The sequence below is a fragment of the Fusarium flagelliforme genome (assembly GCF_020744385.1).
Source record: "Fusarium flagelliforme strain FIESC 12 MPI-CAGE-AA-0113 chromosome Unknown B0J16scaffold_8, whole genome shotgun sequence".
In the NCBI taxonomy this organism is placed as follows: domain Eukaryota; kingdom Fungi; phylum Ascomycota; class Sordariomycetes; order Hypocreales; family Nectriaceae; genus Fusarium; species Fusarium flagelliforme.
The window spans coordinates 288,708-308,331 of record NW_025763510.1 but is presented as its reverse complement, the minus strand read 5'-3'; the positions used below and the strand labels follow the sequence as shown (position 1 = coordinate 308,331).

Here is a 19,624-nt window from a genome sequence, read left to right as displayed (position 1 = left end):
CAAACTTATATTTGGCTTCCTACCCTGCGTGAATATCTTGATTAGTTTGACTCGTCAAAATACTCAAATGCTCGTGCCATAGTCTCATGAAGCAGATGCACATGTCCAGGCATAGGCATCTCGAGATGATCCGCGGGAATAGACAAACAGAGAGCCTCTCCGATATACTTGTCCCAACCGTTGAGACCCAAGTCATGCTGGGTCTTGTGAGGAAGACCCCAAGCAACTGGGCCAAGTTCAGAATCTTCCATAAACCTGGGGTAGGGCTCAGTTGGAATACCCCGCTTGGCGAGCTTTTGCATAAGTTCAGAATCTCCAGCACATCGATCAATCATACCCTTCTCAGCCCAGATAATGGCTGTTCGTTTTGGTCGCTGGCTAGCCTTCAAAGACTGTGGATGGTACGTAGCAACGGCAGCAAATATGGCTTGGAGATGTTGTCGAGTCATGTCTGTTGATCTCCAAAGGCCATTTTGACGAGATACGCTCTCAAAGATAGCCCAGCCAATATCATTCTTGTCCTCAACGGTCTTGGAGCGTGGGGAACACATGTCGATCAGCATGAGGCCATCCACCTCCCGGTTGGCGGTTGCCAGCTGACGACAAACTTCGTATGCAAGCATAGCACCACCAGAGAATCCACCAAGTAGAAAGGCGCCCTCCGGCTGAGCCTTTATCAAAGCCTCCGTGATGAACCTCGCAGCTCCCGTGATTCCAACATCAGTGGTAAACCTTGTTGGGCAGCGGAGGAATGGTGAGTCAATGCCGTAGATAGGCACCTGCGATTTGAACTGAGGCAAATGGATGTAGGTGGCTATTGTACCAGTCCCATCAGCTATGAGATAAAAAGGTCTTCTTGCATTACCCGGTCGTCCTTGAAGCAAGGTGATCTTGACCTTGGGAGCTGGGGAGTCGTCATCAGGCCTAAAGTCAATCTTGACAACGCTGCCCGAGTCCGATGTTGATGTGACACTTCTTGATGGCTGATCAAAGGACTCCAAGCTTGAGCTTGAGCTTTGCGGCGTCTGGGGAGTGTCATTAATCAACGATGGCTTTGACGAGTTCTTTTCAACCGATGTGTGCATATACTTGGGAGCAAACGCCCGACGAAGGTCTCCAATAGCCGGATAGTCTATGATGAAGGAAGGGAGAAGGTCAACCCCACTTTGTTCGGTAACCTGGCTTGCAATCTCAATGGCCATGATAGAATCGACGCCAAGGTCTGCGATCAATGTGTCATCTTGGAAATCAGCCAAGTCAGATCCCGTCTCCTTGGAAATGATGTTCAGGATGTTATCCAGGACCGAGGTATCTGAGTGAGACTCATCTCTCACTGTCTCAACCTTTTCAGTGGTATCCACTGGCTTTGGAACTTCTTTCCGGGGTGGGATAGGAGGAGGCTGGTCTCTAGTGATGTTGGAGCCTCCTAGCAGCTGATCAAGTAGGGTGTTTCCAACCTCGTGGAAGTGGATGCCAGCACAATGCATGATCAGCTTGTCCTTGTCGAAAATGTAGACGTTGCAGGCCATTGAGGCGCTCTCAGTCTTTGTCACACGAACATATGTATGGTATGGCTTTCCCGGCTCAGGAATAACCGTCTGTTCGAAGCTGTCGAAGCCATCCATCATGAACGTCGTGCCCTGGTTCTGACGGTCAGGGTTCGAATTTGCCACGAATCCGGCAAGATGCACAAGGCTTTCACCCCAGTAGGGCGAGGCAATGAACTGTGTGTCTTTAGGATCTGGCTGAAGAACAATTACCGCAGCAGCCTCTTGGAAGTCGCTAGAGATATACGCCTCCTTGATACACTTGAAGGCAGCATCATATTGGACGGTATTGGCGAAAAGTGCGTAAAGAATCTGAGGCTGGAGGAGGTGGCCGATCCCGTTCTTTGACGACTGGACAATTTCATCCACCCTGGATCTGATAAAATATGCAACTTTATCCCACCCAGCTTGGATGACCTGTCCATCACAAGCCGCCACCAAGCAATCGCCCAGAGAGTAGGATGAATTTCCTTTGGTAGCTTTCCATGAGACCTTGAAATTATGACTGGATGGGGCCTCCGGAGCCACGACCGTGATGAGGTCACCGTCCAGACCAACGAGCCCGTAGGTCAGTGGCCGCTTGAGACTGAGATGTCGAAGAACCAAGGCGGGGCCCTTCAGGCTCTTCAAAGGATACAACTGAAGGACATGGTTCACCGCCGCTAATGCAGCCTCAGAAAAAACACTTCCTGGACACACAGACTTGTCTCTCAACCGATGACCGTCAATTAAGGTCTTGAATCCAGAATCTTGAAGCGATGCTCTGAAAGTTACCTTCATGTTTGGGGGAGAAATGTGCTCAATAATCTGCTGTGCACAGGTTGATATGTTCACCTTGAATGCCTCATTACCATTCGCGGTTGATGCAGGCAGCTGATCCTTGGTCTCTGTGTAGCTGATCCAAAAGTCCTTGAGATCCCAGGCGTATGTTGGGAGGTTAAGAAGCTTAAGGCTGTTGACATATGGCTGGTGAAGCGCAAGCCAATCTATAGTTGCGCCATTCTTATAGAGGTTGGATAAGCATCTTCCTACAGATAACCACGCATTGGTGCGATTGTCGAGAGTAGACGAGATCCTGCTTGGAGGCGGTGATAGAGTGGCTCTGACAAAGGAGGAACAGATCTGACTCGGTCCAAGCTCGAGCCAGACAGGGTCTGTGTAGTTGGATTGAATGGCCTCGAGAGCGCCGACAAAATTGACTGGCTGTCGACACTGCCGTGCCATGTAACCCGCGTTAAATGTACCAGAGGTTTCGACTATGGAGCCGAGTAATGTTGACGCAACAGGGACCTTTGGCTCTGAGAAGGTGACACCACCGGCCAGGGCAGCATAGTCAGCCAGAATGGGATCCATCTGGGACGAATGGAACCCATAAGGTACCGAAAGCATTCTTGGCCGTCCTTTTAGACCTGTTTGTAATTGAGTAATGCTCTCTATGCTTCCACTGATTACTGAAGCATTTGTACTATTGACACAGGCTATCTCGCATGAGGGATCTGCCTGTGTTTCGAGTAGGCCATGTACGTCTGCAACAGGCATGGAGACGGAAAGCATGGCGCTTGTGTTGACCTCGCATCTCTGTAACATGAGTAGGGCTCGCTGACCAACCAGATAGAGCACATCAGCCAGAGAAAGAACTCCAGAAACATGGAGAGCGGCATACTCTCCCAGCGAATGACCAATAACCACGGATGGCTGGATACCAAAAGACCTCCAGAGAGCAGCAAGACCAATCTCGAGCGTTAGAACGGCGAGTTGCACCTCCAACGTGGTCTTGTGGGATATTTCACTATCGCTCTGAGTGATTAAATCCAGAAACGGAGGGAAGTTTTGTTCTTCACAGATAGTCGCACAGAGATTCACAGTCTCCCGGAAAACTGGACTGGTCTCATACAGGGTGCTACCCATACCAGCATAATGAGATCCCTGCCCCGTGAAAACAAAAACGACAGGGGACTTTTGGACGGCTGGGCTATCCGCTGTATCTGCCTCGACCCTGTCGATAAGTTCTTGGGTTGACGATACTGTAAATGCGGAGCGTATGGGATGGTGGGTTCTTCTGGCGGTGGTTGTATAGGCCACGTCTTCAATTCTGGCTGTAGGATTCGCCCGGAGCCATTGTAAGAACTTGACTTTGTTGCCGTGATACGAAGCTTGTGTTCTAGCAGAAGTAGCAACAACATGATGCACTCGCGGATCGCTGTTCTTGACTACATCGTCTGCATAGTCCTCGAGTAGGATACAAGCATTGCCACCCTGAATAAATCTCAATCAGTAATGTGATGGTACATCGGACCCAGGAGAGGTAACTGACCGCTGCATCAAAATTGTTCAGAAGAATTCGTCTCGACTGGGAGGCCGGGGACCCGAATGTACTTGGTTCCGATGGTATTTCGATATTGATCTCAGAGAGAGGCGGAAAGTTGGGATTTAGAGCATGCGGCATGCCCGCTTGCGGAGGTAGAATGTTCTTTTGGAACATCATGATGCACTTCAGTAATGAAGCAATTCCGGCAGCCTGTGTAGTTGAAGAGATCGGTCAGTGGCCAGTCATTAGAGAACCAATTAACTAACTCACAGATTCGCTATGTCCGACATTTGCTTTGACTCCTCCAACCACCACGGGCTTTGCGGCGCGTCTGTGTGCAAACAAGCTTGCCAAAGCACCCATCTCTGCTGGGTCACCAACTTTGGTGCCAGTGCCGTGCATCTCTACATAGGAGATGTCGTTTGGCGAGACCCTTGCATTCTGCATCATCTTTCGAAAAAGCCGCTCCTGAGCTTCGGCATCGGATGTTGTAATCGAGGAAGAGTTGCCAGAGTGATTTCTTCCAGAAGCAGCTACAACCGCCAGAATATTGTCGTTGTGTGCGATAGCATCTTCCAAACGCTTTAGCACAACAGTTCCGACAAAGTCAGCGCGACAATAACCATCAGCGTCGTCGCGAAAGGTCTTGCAGTTGCCGGTATCGGACAATACACCAGATTTGCTGAGGCTGGTCCATGAGTGTGGATATCCAACCACGTTGGCTGCTCCAGCGACGGCCATATCTGTCTCCTTGGCGAGAAGGCTGGTGCAGGCGAGATGGATGGATGATGCTGTAGAGGCACAGGCCGAGTCGAGTGAGTAGGTTGGACCCTCCCACTTGAACTGGAAAGCAACGCGGCCGGCTCCAAAAGCACGTTGGACTCCTTGCAGCGTGTAGGCGTCGCATCCAAGGGTGTGGTGGCTCACATCATGCCAGTCATCGTTACACTGTCCGAAGAAGGTAGCAATCCTGGCTGGGTCTACGTCCCTTGTCCCACCGTCCGAATATCCGGCGCTTTCGAGAGCTTCATATGTAGTCATCAAGAACTGTCGATGACCTGGATCCATCAAAAGCGCTTCTCTAGGTGAAATATGAAAGAAGCGGTTGTCGAAATGACCGGGCTTGTTCATAAAACATCCGAACTTTGTTGTTGTGGTACACCCGCTGTCGTGTTTCGAGCGGAAGAACTCTGTCAATTTAAAGCGATCTTCAGGGATCTCCTCACAGAGATCGAGCTTGGACATGATGACATTCCAAAACTCCTCGACATTGTCGCTGCCTGGACCTCTTCCAGCCATTCCAACTATAGCGATACGTCCTGGAAGTACCTTTGGGGGCGTACTGGGTGGATGGTCGTCTGCAATAGAAACAGTTCTTCCAGCTGACTTGAGAACGCTGGTCAAGTATGATAGATGGCTACATGGACCAATGGGCTTGACGTGAAGTTGCGGGAAGGATCTCAACTTAGAGCTCAGTTGATGGACAACATGCTTAATGTCCAAGGGCCGAGATAAGGCTTGTGAGCAAATCGCTCTCAGCATATCACCCCAATTCGTATAATCGGCTCTGGGGTCATCCATACCCCAAAGTGTGAAGTGGGAAGGGAGGGGTTGACTCAAAAGAGTGGAATCTCCGACAATATAGTCAAGATCGGCTTGGCTAGTGACCACGGTATGCTGCAGCGCATGGATGTTGAGCTCATTCTTGGGAAGCGATCTGATTGCCGGGCATTCCTTGACAACAAGCTGCAGAATAGACGGTGGTCCGACAATCGTGTTCCATCGATGTCCCGTCACTGCCACCTGTGCTCTTTTGATAGGCGGAATTCCCTGCAGTTCAGTTATCAGTGACCCTTCTGAGACATTCGTCACCATCGTCACTCACCATGCTTTGCTGATACTGATCCAGGGCGTTGCGCAGGTCATCTGCCTCAATTCCCAGTACAGTCCAGCCCCAAGCACCGCTACGGTCCTCCATGCTGCGGGATTTGACAGAGGTGAACCGACACAATCTGGCAAGTAGACCGGCAACCTCGAGGCATGCTTCGTACAATTTCTCAAAGGTTTCAGCTACAGCCAAAACAGAAAAACTGATAAGACCTCCAGAGATACCAACCCACTCGGGATGATCTTCGCCTATGCTCAAGAGGCTCGGTTCCTGCTTTGCCCATCTAGATTGTTAGAAAATAGGTGTCTTGGGCGATGGACGATTTGAAACATACTTGAGGAATATTCCTGCCCTTACAGCGTAGATTAGGAATGCTTGAGCCATTCCTACGTCGTCGGTAGTGTAGCGATACTTTTCAGCGAGCTCCTGGAGAGTTGCAAAATCGCCTAGACTCTCTCGCAGCACGGCATCCATACCCCCTGTGTGGGCCTTGAATGCGTGAGTTAGATCATCAAGAAATGATTGCAGCCACGGGCTGGAGGCAGCATCTTGGTAGAGCCGGTCGATTCCGTCAACCCAGGAATCAGTCTGATCTCCAAAGAGAAGAATCGTTTTCTTGTTTGGCGCCATAGTTTCAGAATAATAACGATGGTTGCCAGATATCCTTTACAACATATCCTGAACTTGGCCTGGGCCGTTTTATAGGAGTTGCTGTTATCTCGAGTATCTTAGTAGATCTTGATGTAACGCATCTCCCGATAGTACGATAAAGCCTTTCTGAGAAAGGCTTATCTGATGACTAATATAGGTCTTCTCAAGATAGCAGAGTATAAGGCATGGAAACTCCTGAATGACTCAGATATAGATTTCATCATACATTAAGCTGACATAATTTGATATCTATCTGGTAGCTATGTAGTCAGAAGTATGATTATCGAAACGGAATGGAAAAGCTGACGGAAGATTCTCCTATCTGTCACCAATCGGAGCTGGGTCGCTGATGGTATATCTGACAATTTAGCTAAGCAGATACGGCAGTTGCATCCGTTCGGCAGCTCGCTAGTTTTTATCAAGGTGCAGGGTAGTATACGGGCCGCGTCGGATATGCAGTCAGCATAGCCCACCAACAACGCGGTGCCTGTATGAAGCGTTCAAGGTGTCGCATCGGGCTTATCTTTAGTCAGGATAAGCATCTCGAATAAGAAGGTAAAATAAAGTTGGCCAGAGTGGCCTCATTCTCATCAACGCTGACATGTGAAGCATCGTCAACATCACTCCAAAGAACTACTCGGAAGCCGAGAAATAAAAGTCTATCATGCAAATAAGCAAGCAAGATAAGATTTTAGGGTAACAATCAAAATACGCGTTTCAAGTTACAGACCTGTAAGGTAAGATAAACGTGCATCTTGATTACTTCAGAAAGATAAGTGAAGTCGCGACAAAATATACAGTATGATGTGTAAGTGATGAACCCAAGAGATATGGGGGAATTGATAGCTACTGATCAGTCAGCATTGACGACATATCTTATGTCAACTTTTGTATCATGACGATGCTGTACCAACAGAAGATTTTGTATCTGCGATAGGAAGGCCAAGAAAACTTGACAGGGCAAAGATATCAACGATTGTAGGAAATTCACACGCAATATAGTCTGGTCGTGACCCTTTAAACGAAGAATATGAACAAAGGATAGACAAATACATTCATCAATTGTTTTTCGCGTTTAGACTATTTCGTTTCTATTTGACGCTGCTAGAACAATGGCCTTCGAAAACAAACAAGTGCCCGGCCCCGTTGCCATCGTAGGGTTGGCCTGTCGCTTCCCTGGCGATGCCACCTCCCCATCCAAGTTCTGGGACCTTTTGAAAAGCGGAAAGGGTGAGTCGCTACACTGGATAGCATCTGTACTGGTGTCAACAGGACCTTCTTGAACGCTATATCCCCGCTTCGAGCTTCTCACTGACTCGTATCAAGACGCATATTCCGAAACAACAGATCGATACAATGCACAAGCTTTCTACCACCCAAACAGTAAACGGCAGAATGTCTTGCCAGTCACAGGTGGACATTTCTTGAAGCAGGATCCCCATGTCTTTGATGCTGCATTCTTCAACATCACCGCCGCCGAGGCTATCTCGCTTGATCCAAAACAACGCATCGCACTCGAGGTCGCATACGAGGCCTTTGAAAATGCGGGCAAGCCCCTCAAGCAGGTTGCCGGTACTACCACTGCCTGTTTTGTCGGCTCCTCCATGAGCGACTACAGAGATGCTGTCGTCCGTGATTTCGCTCATAACCCAAAGTACCATGTACTTGGGACTTGTGAGGAGATGATCGCCAATCGAATCTCGCACTTCTTCGACATTCATGGCCCAAGTGCTACTGTACACACGGCCTGCTCATCAAGCCTCGTAGCCATTCACCTAGCTTGCCAGAGTCTTTTATCAGGGGATGCTGAGATGGCCCTCGCTGGCGGTGTGGGAATGATTCTGACTCCAGACGGCACAATGCAGCTTAACAATCTTGGATTTCTCAACCCTGAGGGCCACTCACGGTCCTTTGACAAGGATGCAGGAGGCTATGGTCGTGGTGAGGGATGTGGTATCCTTGTTTTGAAGAAGCTGGAAAAGGCTATAGAAGATGGTGACAACATCCGTGCAGTCATACGCGCCTCTGGCGTCAACTCGGACGGCTGGACTCAGGGTGTTACCATGCCATCGAGTGAGGCCCAAGCTGCGCTTATCAAACATGTTTATGAGACTCGCGGCTTGGACTATGGAGCAACCCAGTACGTGGAAGCGCATGTGAGTATTCTCTTTAATCATTTTATCCACCAGATACTGATATTGGTATAGGGTACCGGAACCAAAGCTGGAGATCCAGTCGAAACGGGGGCTATTCACCGTACCATCGGCCAAGGTGCTAGCAAAACCCGAAAGTTGTGGGTGGGAAGTCTCAAGCCAAATGCAAGTCCCATCGAAAGATGCGAACCTAGATCAAACGCTAACTCCAAATAAGATCGGTCATCTGGAGGCTGCCGCAGGTGTAGCTAGCGTCATCAAGGGGGTTCTGGCTATGGAAAACAGTCTTATCCCTCCCAATATCCATTTCACGACTCCAAACCCCGAAATTCCACTCGACGAGTGGAACATGGCTGTACCCACCAAGCTAACCCCATGGCCTGCGGCTCGCACCAAGCGTATGAGCGTCAGTGGTTTTGGCATGGGAGGCACAAACGGACATGTCGTATTGGAAGCTTTCAACTCAGCACCGAACGGCATTCTCTACAGCGATGCGCAACACCAACCCGCTCACAGCGGCAAGAGACTGTTTACTATCAGCAGTCACGACCAAGCCGGTCTCGATCGAGTCTCCAAGTCTCTGGTCGACCACTTTGATAGCCTAGGACCCGCTGGAGCAAGGCCCGAGTATCTGGCCGATCTAGGGCATAGTCTTGCTGCTAGCAAGTCTGGCCTCTCTTGGAAGACAGCTCACACGGCGGAGAGTTTGGCCGAACTGCGAGAAAAGCTTTCCACTCCTCAAAGTGAATTTGCTGTTCGTGAACCAAGGAGCCAACCAAAGCTCGGCTTTGTTTTCACCGGTCAAGGTGCTCAGTGGGCTCGAATGGGAGTCGAGATGCTCCATCGCCCAGTTTTCAAAGATTCGGTGCAGAGATCTACCGATTACCTACAAGATCTGGGTTGCGACTGGACTCCCGTCGTTGAACTATCCAGGGCTCAAAAGGAATCTCGACTCAGTTTGCCCGAGATCAGCCAGCCGATCTGCACGGTATTGCAGATCGCACTGATCGACGAACTCAGATCGTGGGGAATGGCACCTGCGAGTGTAGTCGGCCATTCCAGTGGCGAGATCGCTGCAGCGTATTGCATTGAGGCTCTATCTCACAAAGATGCTATCGCAGTGGCTTACTTCAGAGGCAAATTCTCGTCCAGTCTCAATCATTTGAAGGGTGGCATGATGGCCGTTGGCTGTTCGAGAGCTGACGCAGAAACACTTATCAATGACTCCAACTTGCAAGGGGGTCAGGTAACAGTCGCCTGCGTAAATTCACCCTCCAATCTCAGGCTCTCTGGCGATGTTGTCCCACTCGAAGAGCTGAGAGCCATCCTGGAGAAGCGAGGCATTTTCGCGCGACGACTAAGAGTTGAGGTGGCCTATCACTCCACTCACATGAACTCCGTCTTCGCCGACTACACCGAATCCATTGCAGATATAGAGCCCCAGTCATCCCCGTCCCATCAGCCCATCATGATATCGAGCGTCAGCAGCCACCAAGTCGATCCTGAGCTTCTGGGATCCTACTACTGGGGTCGCAATCTGATCTCTCCCGTACTGTTCTCGGACACAATCAAAGAGATGGTTTCCCCCACGGGTGGAAATGGTCAAAGATCTGTCGATGTCCTGGTTGAGATAGGCCCCCATGGTGCTTTGGGTGGTCCTATCGAGCAGATTCTGTCTCATTTTGACATTGAGAACGTTGGATACAAGTCCATGCTCACACGAGGTCAGAATGCGCTCGAAACCAGTTTAGATCTCGCCGCGAGTTTGTTTCTCCAAGGACTCCCCATCGATATGCAAAAGGTCAATGGCGACTCAGGCTGCCGTTTACTGACGGACCTCCCACCTTACCCCTGGAATCACTCTAAGAAGTTCCGAGCAGAGTCTCGTATTCAGAGAGAGCTTGTCGCGCAAAGTGTTCCGACAAGAAGCATTATTGGCGCCCCTGTACCCAAGATGAACGAGAGTCAGCGTGTTTGGCGTGGTTTCATCAGGCTTGACGACGAGCTTTGGATCCGCGGTCATACAGTTGGAACCACGGTCCTGTTCCCAGGTGCTGGGATGGTCAGCATAGTTCTTGAGGCCGCACAGCAGATGGTTGATCCTGGCAAGATTGCACGGGCATTCAGACTCCGCGATGTATCCTTCTCGGCTGCCATGGCCCTTCCCGAGGATCAGGCTACTGAGGTTATCATACAGATGAAGCCACAACTGGTTGCCACCTCTGGATCAACCCCAGCGACTTGGTGGGAATTTACGGTATCCTCATGTGCCGGAACTGACCAGTTGAGGGATAATTGCCGTGGATTGATCACAATTGATTACGAGGGCAGCACAAGTAAGCAGATGGCTCACGAGAACTCCCAAATTGTCTCTGGGCGGATTGCCGATTACCACCAAGTTCTCCAGGAGTGTCCTGCGACTTATGCCAAAGATCGTTTCTATAAACACATGATGAAAGCTGCTTGGCGTTATGGCGATACCTTCCAGGGAGTTGAGAACTGTCATCCTGGCGACGGCAAGACTGTTTTCGATGTCAAGCTCATCGACATTGGTGAGACTTTCAGCAAGGGACACCTGGACAGACCATTCCTCATCCACGGGGCCACGCTTGATGCTGTATTCCAGGGCTGGCTGGGAAGTACATACAAGAATGGTACCTTTGAGTTCGACAAGCCTTTTGTCCCGACCAAGATTGGAGAGATGGAGATTTCAGTTGATGTTCCATCCGAAGTTGGATACATGATGCCGGGTCTTTGCAGATCGCACAGATCTGGCTTCAACGAGTTGTCTGCTGACACCATCATGTTCGACAAGGACTTGTCAAGAGTTATCCTGTCAGTCATCGACTTTCGAACCTCGGAGCTTGAAATGGATGAGGCCGCAACTGAGGAGACTGCTGTTGAAGTCGACCCAGCTGAGATCACCTCCAAGGTGCGTTGGGACTATGCGTTGAGCCTCATGGAGCCATGTCATCTCAAGCATGTAATGGAAAGCATCGCAGCACAAGATCGACTCACTGAGGTAGGTATTCTGTAATTTACGTGTCTGGATATGAAGCTAACTATAATCGACAGTTTATTCGCATGTTACTCCATGACAATCCAGCTGCCAGTGTTGTTGAATTCATTCCGCATTCAGATACGCTGCCCAACACGTACACATCCAAACTCCCTTCAGGAACCATTCTTCCCAACCAAATTAAATACGCAGTTACGAATGACACAGAAGACGTTCAGAGCGAAACTGCACCGTCAGGTCTGTTCACCATTGATGCCCTAATGGATTATGCATCGGCAAACGAGGGTGTTGCAGATATAGTCATTATACCGCAAGCGGTCCTTCTTCAAGACAGCTATGCCAAGGTCCTTGAGTTGTTATTCAAGATTTCAAAACACAATACAGCAATCGTGGTTGCTACCAACACCACAGATACCACGGCGCCGTTGAAGGCAAAGGGATTCCAGCTTCTACATAGCATCCAGGGCGATCCGTCCTTGGAGGTCTTCGCCGGGTTTGTAGATGAGCAAGACAAACCAACCAATGGAATTCATAAGGATGAAATCGTCATTCTTCTGCCATTAATTAAGTCTACTACGACCCAAGAGTTTGCCGGGAAAGTTCTGCTGGATCTTGAGGGCCAAGGCTTCAGCGTGTCGACACAAAGTTTGGCTGATAGCATTGATGACTCTACCTTTGATGGCAAGACATGCATGTCGTTACTGGAGGTCGAGCAGCCACTACTTGATAGGCTCTTTGAATCAGACTTTCAACTCATTCGAAAAGTCGTTTTGACCTGCCAGCGTATCCTGTGGATCACTTATGGTGACAGCCCCTCACTAGCCCTGGTTGATGGCTTCTCACGGTGCATCATGAGCGAGATTGAGGGAGTCAAATTCGAAGTCCTGCATCTCAGCGAGCCAACTGGATTACAGCATTGCCCACGTCTGGCATCTAAGATCATTGCCTCGAAGCCTTCGGATAACGAATTCCGTGACAAGGATGGATTACTGCAAGTTGCAAGAATCTTCGAAGGTCTGGCGGAGAACGAGGATATCCGTCATCACCTCCATGATGACACTCGAGTTATGAAATTGAGCGACCAAGAACATCCTTTAAGACTCACCATTGGAAAGCCTGGTCTCTTGGACACGCTCTACTTTGTTAATGATGAGCGATTATTAGCTCCACTCGCAGACCATGAGGTTGAGATTCAAGTAAAGGCTACAGGTCTCAAGTAAGCATAGCATCTTCCCACTACATTAATCGATCTAACAAGTTATCTCTTAGTTTCCGAGATGTTATGGCATCGATGGCACTGGTACCAGTAAAGGGACTTGGCCAGGAAGCAAGCGGCATCGTCCTAAGGACAGGCCGTGATGCAACACATCTGAAGCCTGGCGACCGTGTGAGTACTCTCGACATGGGAACTCATGCAACAATTATGAGAGCGGATCATCGAGTCACGGCCAAGATCTCCGATGCCATGTCATTCGAGGAGGCAGCCGCAGTGCCCGTTGTGCATACCACGGCATACTATGCCCTTGTCAGACTGGCGAAGCTCCAACGGGGTCAGTCTGTCTTAATCCATGCCGCTGCAGGTGGAGTAGGACAAGCAGCTCTGCAACTTTCCAAGCATCTCGGTCTCGTTGTGTACGCCACTGTCGGCTCGGATGACAAGCGCAAGCTTCTCACGGACAAGTACCAAGTGTCAGAAGACCATATCTTCAACTCGCGAGATGCAAGCTTTGCTAAAGGTATCATGCGTGTCACCGGCGGTCGTGGAGTGGATTGCGTTTTGAATTCACTCTCTGGTGAGCTCTTAAGAGTATCTTGGAGCTGCCTTGCAACCTTTGGTACATTTGTGGAGATTGGTTTGCGAGACATCACCAACAACATGCTTCTTGACATGCGCCCCTTTTCCAAGAGTACTACGTTCTCCTTCATTAATATGTATACTCTTTTTGAAGAGGATCCCGCGGCTTTGGGAGAGATCCTCCAGGACGTCTTCAAGCTTTTGGATCGTGGTATCTTACAAACACCAAGCCCCATGACCGTTTACCCCATCAGCCAAGTTGAGGACGCTTTCCGTATCATGCAACAGGGGAAGCACCGCGGAAAACTAGTGCTCTCCTTCCCAGACGATGCTCAAGCACCGGTCTTGCATTTGGCCAGGAATTCCTTGAAACTTGACAGTCAAGCGACATATCTCTTTGCCGGAGGACTTGGCGGCCTCGGTCGGAGTCTTGCAAAAGAGTTCGTGAACTGTGGAGCTAGGAATATTGCCTTCATCTCCCGATCAGGCGATAGCACTAGCGAAGCGAAGGCTACCATCAATGAGCTTACAAGCCAAGGCGCCAAGGTCAAGGCATATGCCGCCGACATCTCGGACGAGAAGGCTTTTGTTAATGCAATGGACGAGTGTTCGCGAGACTTGCCCCCTATCAAGGGCGTTGTGCAGATGGCCATGGTCCTCCGTGATGTTGTCTTTGAGAAAATGACATACGAGGAGTGGACACTTCCCTTGAAGCCCAAGGTACAAGGCAGTTGGAACCTACACAAGTACTTTGACCACGAGCGGCCTCTGGATTTCATGGTCATCTGTTCTTCAAGCTCAGGTATTTATGGATATCCCAGCCAAGCCCAGTACGCAGCTGGAAACACTTATCAGGACGCTCTGGCCCACTATCGCCGGGCTCAAGGACTCAAGGCGGTGTCCGTTAACTTGGGCATCATGCGGGATGTCGGAGTGCTTGCAGAACAAGGCACTACCGGAAACATCAAGCTCTGGGAAGAAGTGTTGGGAATCCGCGAGCCTGCATTCCGTGCTTTGATGAAGAGTTTGATCAAAGGGCAAACAGACAACAACAGCGATATCCCTGCCCAGATCTGTACCGGTTTGGGTACCGCCGATATCATGGCAACTCACGGCCTAGCAAAACCGACATACTTTCAAGACCCTCGGTTTGGACCTCTGGCGGTTACGAGCCTCTCTGCCGAAGCTTCCGGTGACAAGCAGGCAACGGCCATGTCTATTTCATCGCAACTGTCCGAAGCTAGCAGCAAGGCTAAGGCAGCTGAGATCATTACACATGCCTTGGTCGGAAAGGTAGCCGACATCTTGCAAATGCCACAGTCAGAGGTTGACCCTGGTCAGCCGTTATACCGTTATGGAGTTGACTCTCTTGTTGCGCTAGAGGTTAGGAACTGGATCACGAGAGAGATGAAGGTTAACGTTGCTTTGCTTGAGATCTTGGCTGCGGTGCCAATGGAGAGCTTTGCTGGTAAACTTGCTAGCACGAGCAAATTGGTCTCGGTATCTTAAAGAGACATAAGGATAAGACTTTATGCATCTATTCATATGTTTTGAGAATTATTAAACTAACTTTATGTATCTATTCATATGTTTTGAGAATTATTAACCTAAATCTCATATAGTAAATATTTATTATTCTGCTGTGTTATCTACAGGCTCCACTATAGGGTGGTTGGGAGTACTATGAGGTTGATACATAATTTATTGAACGAGACTTCCAAGCTACTTATAGCTTGTCTTAATTGTGCGAGTAACGAGCATACATTTGGAAACTCGAAATCACATGATGATAGCGTGTGGGAAATGAAGCTTTACAGAACATCATGTAAGGGATGATCAAATATCTACTTTAGGATCGACAAAAGATAAAGCGATTACTCTCGCTCCGCTCGATCATTTACTGTCGTCTTATCATGCTTCGAATCTGCAATGTGCAGGAAATGTACAGTGCATGATTACTATGTGCGTAATCTATGAGTTAATTGAACCCTGGCGTTGACGCTAAGCTGAGTCATATTTAATGCTCTGAATTACATATCTTATTTATCGGCGATACCATCTCGTAAGTGCTCACGCAATATAAGATAACACTCCATACATATATCCCTCAGTATAATTTATAAGTTAATCATTTATCAAAGACAAATTTTCGCTACATACTACTTACCAGTGCATTCCCCTTCGACGCTGACATAATTGCCGTCTACTGTAATAATGAAGCTCTCACCATCGATGTATTTAACCCTTCTTCTGGGAGCCTCATCTACATCTGGTGCCAACCCATCAGCCGACTGCAAATGTTTCCCTGGAGACAGCTGTTGGCCTTCTGCAGCTGAATGGAAAGCCCTAAACATTTCCGTTTCTGGAAACCTGATTAAGACTGTTCCTCTAGGTGCGCCATGCCATGACCCAACGTTCGAGGAGGACTTATGTCAATCTCTGAAACAACAGTGGCAGAATGCTACAATTCAGTAAGTCACATAACTCTTTCCATGACATAAATGAAGTCATGAATAACATGGATTTAGTTTTGCCTCATCCTCATCGGTGATGGCTCCCTTTTTTGCGAATCAGAGCTGTGATCCATTTCAACCACGGATCAGTCCTTGCAAATTAGGTAACTATGTGTCTTATGCTATCGCTGCTGATAAAGCTTCCGATGTCCAAGAAGCCATAACTTTCGCACGTGCAAATAATATTCGTCTTGTTATCCGCAACACTGGCCACGACTATCTCGGTCGCTCGACAGGCGCTGGCGGGCTCGGAGTGTGGACTCACCGCCTCAAAAACATCGAGTTCGTTGATTGGGACGATGGTACTTATATAGGTAATGCTGTCAAGTTGGGTGCTGGTGTTCAGGGGTTTGAGATCCTAGAAGCAGCCAATAGTCGCGGGCTTGTGGTTGTCGGTGGCGAGGTAAGCATTTTTCTTTTGTTTTTCCTATCGTTAGGCTCGACAATAACCGTCGATTCATACACACAGCGAATAGCTGACTGACTGTTATTAGTGCCCTACCGTAGGTATCGCTGGCGGCTACTCGCAGGGAGGTGGCCATTCTGCACTCTCCACAAACTTTGGCTTGAGTGTTGATAACGTTCTCTCCTGGGAGGTAATCACAGCTGATGGCAAGCATCTGACGACGAACAAAGACGAAAACGCAGACTTATTCTGGGCCTTGCGTGGAGGGGGTGGCGGCACGTTTGGAGTGGTTATATCCATGACAGTAAAAGCTCATCCTGGTACCATTACTAGCGGGGCTTCACTTTCATTCTCCACCCAGACGAACTCGGAGGAAAGGCTTTGGGCCGGGATACGAGCCTTTCACAATACCTTGGAGGACATGGTGGATGCTGGAACCATGGTGGGTTGACCCCCCTACATCTTCGAAATTAATCCTTGTTCCCCGGTGAGTGGCATCATGTGCTGACCATACGCTGCAGGTTATTCACATCATCACAAATACCTCGTTCCTTATCGCACCCTTGACTGCCTACAACAAGACTGAAGTTCAAGTTAAGGACATCTTGAAACCGTTCGTTTCGTCTCTTATATCCGAAGATGTCGACTTTGATGTTACATATAAAGAGTCTAAAACATACTATGATCACTACAACGAGTTTCTTGGTCCTCTTCCATACGGGAAGATTCCTGTGGGTTTTGAGCAATACGGCGGGCGTTTGGTTCCCCGTAGTGTTGTGCCCAATTTCACAGAGACTTTGAGACAGGTCACAAGCAGAGGCGTTACATGGGTTGGAGTAGCCACCGACGTGGGGCAATTTGGTACGCGAGCGACTACCTCTGTCCACCCCGCATGGCGTAGCACGCTTGTCCATGCTCTTCTGAGTACACCATGGGACTCGACCAAACCGTGGGATGATATGGTCAAACTGCAAGACCTCATGACAAATGTCATCATGCCTAAGGTCGAAGCAGCTACACCCGGTAGTGGCGCCTACGTGAACGAGGCAGACTTTCGGCAGCTGAACTTTCAAGATACATTTTGGGGAGATAACTACAACGACCTATTAAAGATAAAGAGGAAATGGGACCCCTAGAACTTCTTTTTTGTTCCAAAAGGAGTTGGTAGCGAGATTTGGTATATTGCAGAGGACGGAAGAATGTGCAAGTCAGTGGCAAAGAACCATATGTTGAAAAAGGCATCAGTCTAACATCACGCTCTACGCAAGTCTCTTGTTGTAGTGCATGCCGGACACGGTCTCTAAAGGTCATAGGGTTAGTTTCTACCTCTTTGTTCTAGCGATCTAGTTTCCATCTCTATCAATCTAGTTACATCAACTTTGCGACATACGGGAGGCTTGCAGCAGTGCAACAACAGTCGACACGGTGCGCCAACTCAATCTTTCTCCAGATGAATGGTGGCCGGAAAGCTCAGATATCAGAGACCAGAGATGAGGGAGCTGTAGTATCGACCACGTTAGCATTGAACTGCATTTATCACAGATGATTTCATCCGCTGATGCGCCAAAGTCACTGACCTGTCTCTGCATTGTCGACTGCTCATGTCGGAGATAATTCTCAACATCTGACCCCACGGTGTTCTGCAGCACTCCATACAAGCTGGCCAGCCCTTCGAAGGAAGTATTTGCATCGACAGTGGTGCTGAAGGCGTCGAGTTCCTTAGCGTAGATGGCTTCAGCTGATTTCGATATTTCATGTTGGTAGTCATGTGCTTCATAGTCAGACCAGCTCTCTGAGCCGATCCTTAGCTGCTCCAGGAAGCCTCGCAACCGTCGACTGCGGCTCTGCCTTTGGACTGCGCTGACGTGGGATGAGGCATCGAAATTCCCAACATAATACTCCGTCATGAGTGAATCCATGTCTTTGAAGCCCGCATCCTGAATAAACTTCAAAATACAACTCATCCTCTTTTCTGGTGAGGTATGGCGGAGGCCTTGGTCGCAAAATGTTATCTCCGATGCTCTCAATGGCTGCATGGCAGATGTCCCCAGACTATCGTGCTGTCGAGATGAAGGACTCCCTTCTGTCGATCCAGGGACTAAGCCTAGAGCGGTCAAGGCATTGGAAGCTGAGGTCTGACCGTCGTTCATAGCAAGGCCTTTCTGTGCAACGTTGCTGGAAGAGGTCGTGCTGTTATCCAGACCCGAAACCCTTTGCTGGTGGTTCGGTCGTGGAGACTCATGTATTTGGGCCACAGCCGTTAATCCAGCACTATCGATGCTAGCGGAAAGTTCGCGATATAGCAAATCGTCCTCCACCATTAGTCCAAAAGCTGTATTATCAAGGAATTGCTGTTCTTGGCAGGAATCTGTGGGTGCGTGATTGACTGCACGAAGCTGGCCATTGACCCGGTTTGACGGTTGGTATTGGCTGTTTACTTTTGTCTCAAGGTCCTCGATACGCCGCTTCATCTTTTGTCCTAACAATTTATTAGTCGACATACACATGTGTAAGGTGGAATGCCACACTATGTTTCTTTTGAGCAATCCGGTTTTGAATTTTGCGTCTCTCGTTCGGGTCCTCTACGGACTCCGAGCCATCAGACCGAGTGGGTAACGCTTGAAACGATTCGATAGACTGCATAGTTCCACTCGACCGATTTCGTTCAGATATGCAGGGATAACCTGGGTCACGGGCAATGGTAGCATTAGTTATGGCTGGAGAGAGAGGGACTTGACAAAAGACAAGCTTTTGGGGCGGGACAGCATAAACCTTCCTTCTATTGTGCTGCGTCGTATAGTCCTATGCAAGTTGATATACATGTGATTTTGCTAGTTGAGCGGCCGTTATCACGCAATATACAATCGATATCCTTGGAACGTCGAACGGGACCTACGGGATAAATCTCACCGACGTTGGATACGTAGTTAAACCGTGGGGGGTTGCGTAGGGCTGTACACTCTCCCCAAATTTAGCTTACCCGGTACTTAATGCTGACGCGTAGGTAGATCTTTATCTCCCTATGGAAAGAGTTGTCGAGTCAGCCCATCGCGATGCTTGCTCCGGATATGATCTGGGCTATCTTGAACTCCCGCTTACTTTGTAACCCAAGCTGATGTGAGAAATTGCCGCAAATCCGTTGTAATTGTTAATCATCTCGCCTGTCAGAGATTACCAAGGAGGATACGAATAAAAAGGTGCTCAGGTACACGAGTCTCGTTTCAATAGCGAGGTTAGTAATCCCAACCCAGAAACACTAGTTATCTTGGAGTTTAAAACTAGTAAATGGTAAAATTTCATTCTTTTACAGAATAGTAAAAGCTGCCACGGGCACGCACATGCCA

At 49.0% G+C, this 19,624-nt stretch overlaps 3 protein-coding genes across 3 annotated transcripts; 1 reads left to right on the top strand and 2 right to left on the bottom strand.

Annotated features, from left to right (window-relative positions):
• On the bottom strand, positions 1-6,373 carry B0J16DRAFT_405558 (polyketide synthase; the record flags this gene model as incomplete). The annotated part of the gene is made up of 5 exons (XM_046132901.1): positions 1-3,803; positions 3,862-4,065; positions 4,126-5,685; positions 5,741-6,026; positions 6,078-6,373. The coding sequence occupies 5 exons, from the start codon at positions 6,371-6,373 to the stop codon at positions 42-44; spliced, it is 6,108 nt and encodes a 2,035-aa protein (XP_045977566.1). The 3' UTR covers positions 1-41.
• A 1,133-nt stretch (positions 6,374-7,506) lies between these two features.
• Positions 7,507-14,870, top strand: B0J16DRAFT_405555 (polyketide synthase; the record flags this gene model as incomplete). Its single annotated transcript, XM_046132900.1, has 6 exons — positions 7,507-7,624; positions 7,721-8,550; positions 8,602-8,691; positions 8,765-11,569; positions 11,623-12,782; positions 12,836-14,870. The coding sequence occupies 6 exons, from the start codon at positions 7,507-7,509 to the stop codon at positions 14,868-14,870; spliced, it is 7,038 nt and encodes a 2,345-aa protein (XP_045977565.1).
• Positions 14,871-17,653: 2,783 nt separating this feature from the next.
• Positions 17,654-18,923, bottom strand: B0J16DRAFT_276606 (bZIP domain-containing transcription factor; the record flags this gene model as incomplete). Its single annotated transcript, XM_046123758.1, has 2 exons — positions 17,654-18,759; positions 18,809-18,923. 2 exons carry the CDS (start codon positions 18,921-18,923, stop codon positions 17,654-17,656), a joined length of 1,221 nt encoding a protein of 406 aa, XP_045977564.1.
• Between the last annotated feature and the right edge of the window lie 701 nt (positions 18,924-19,624).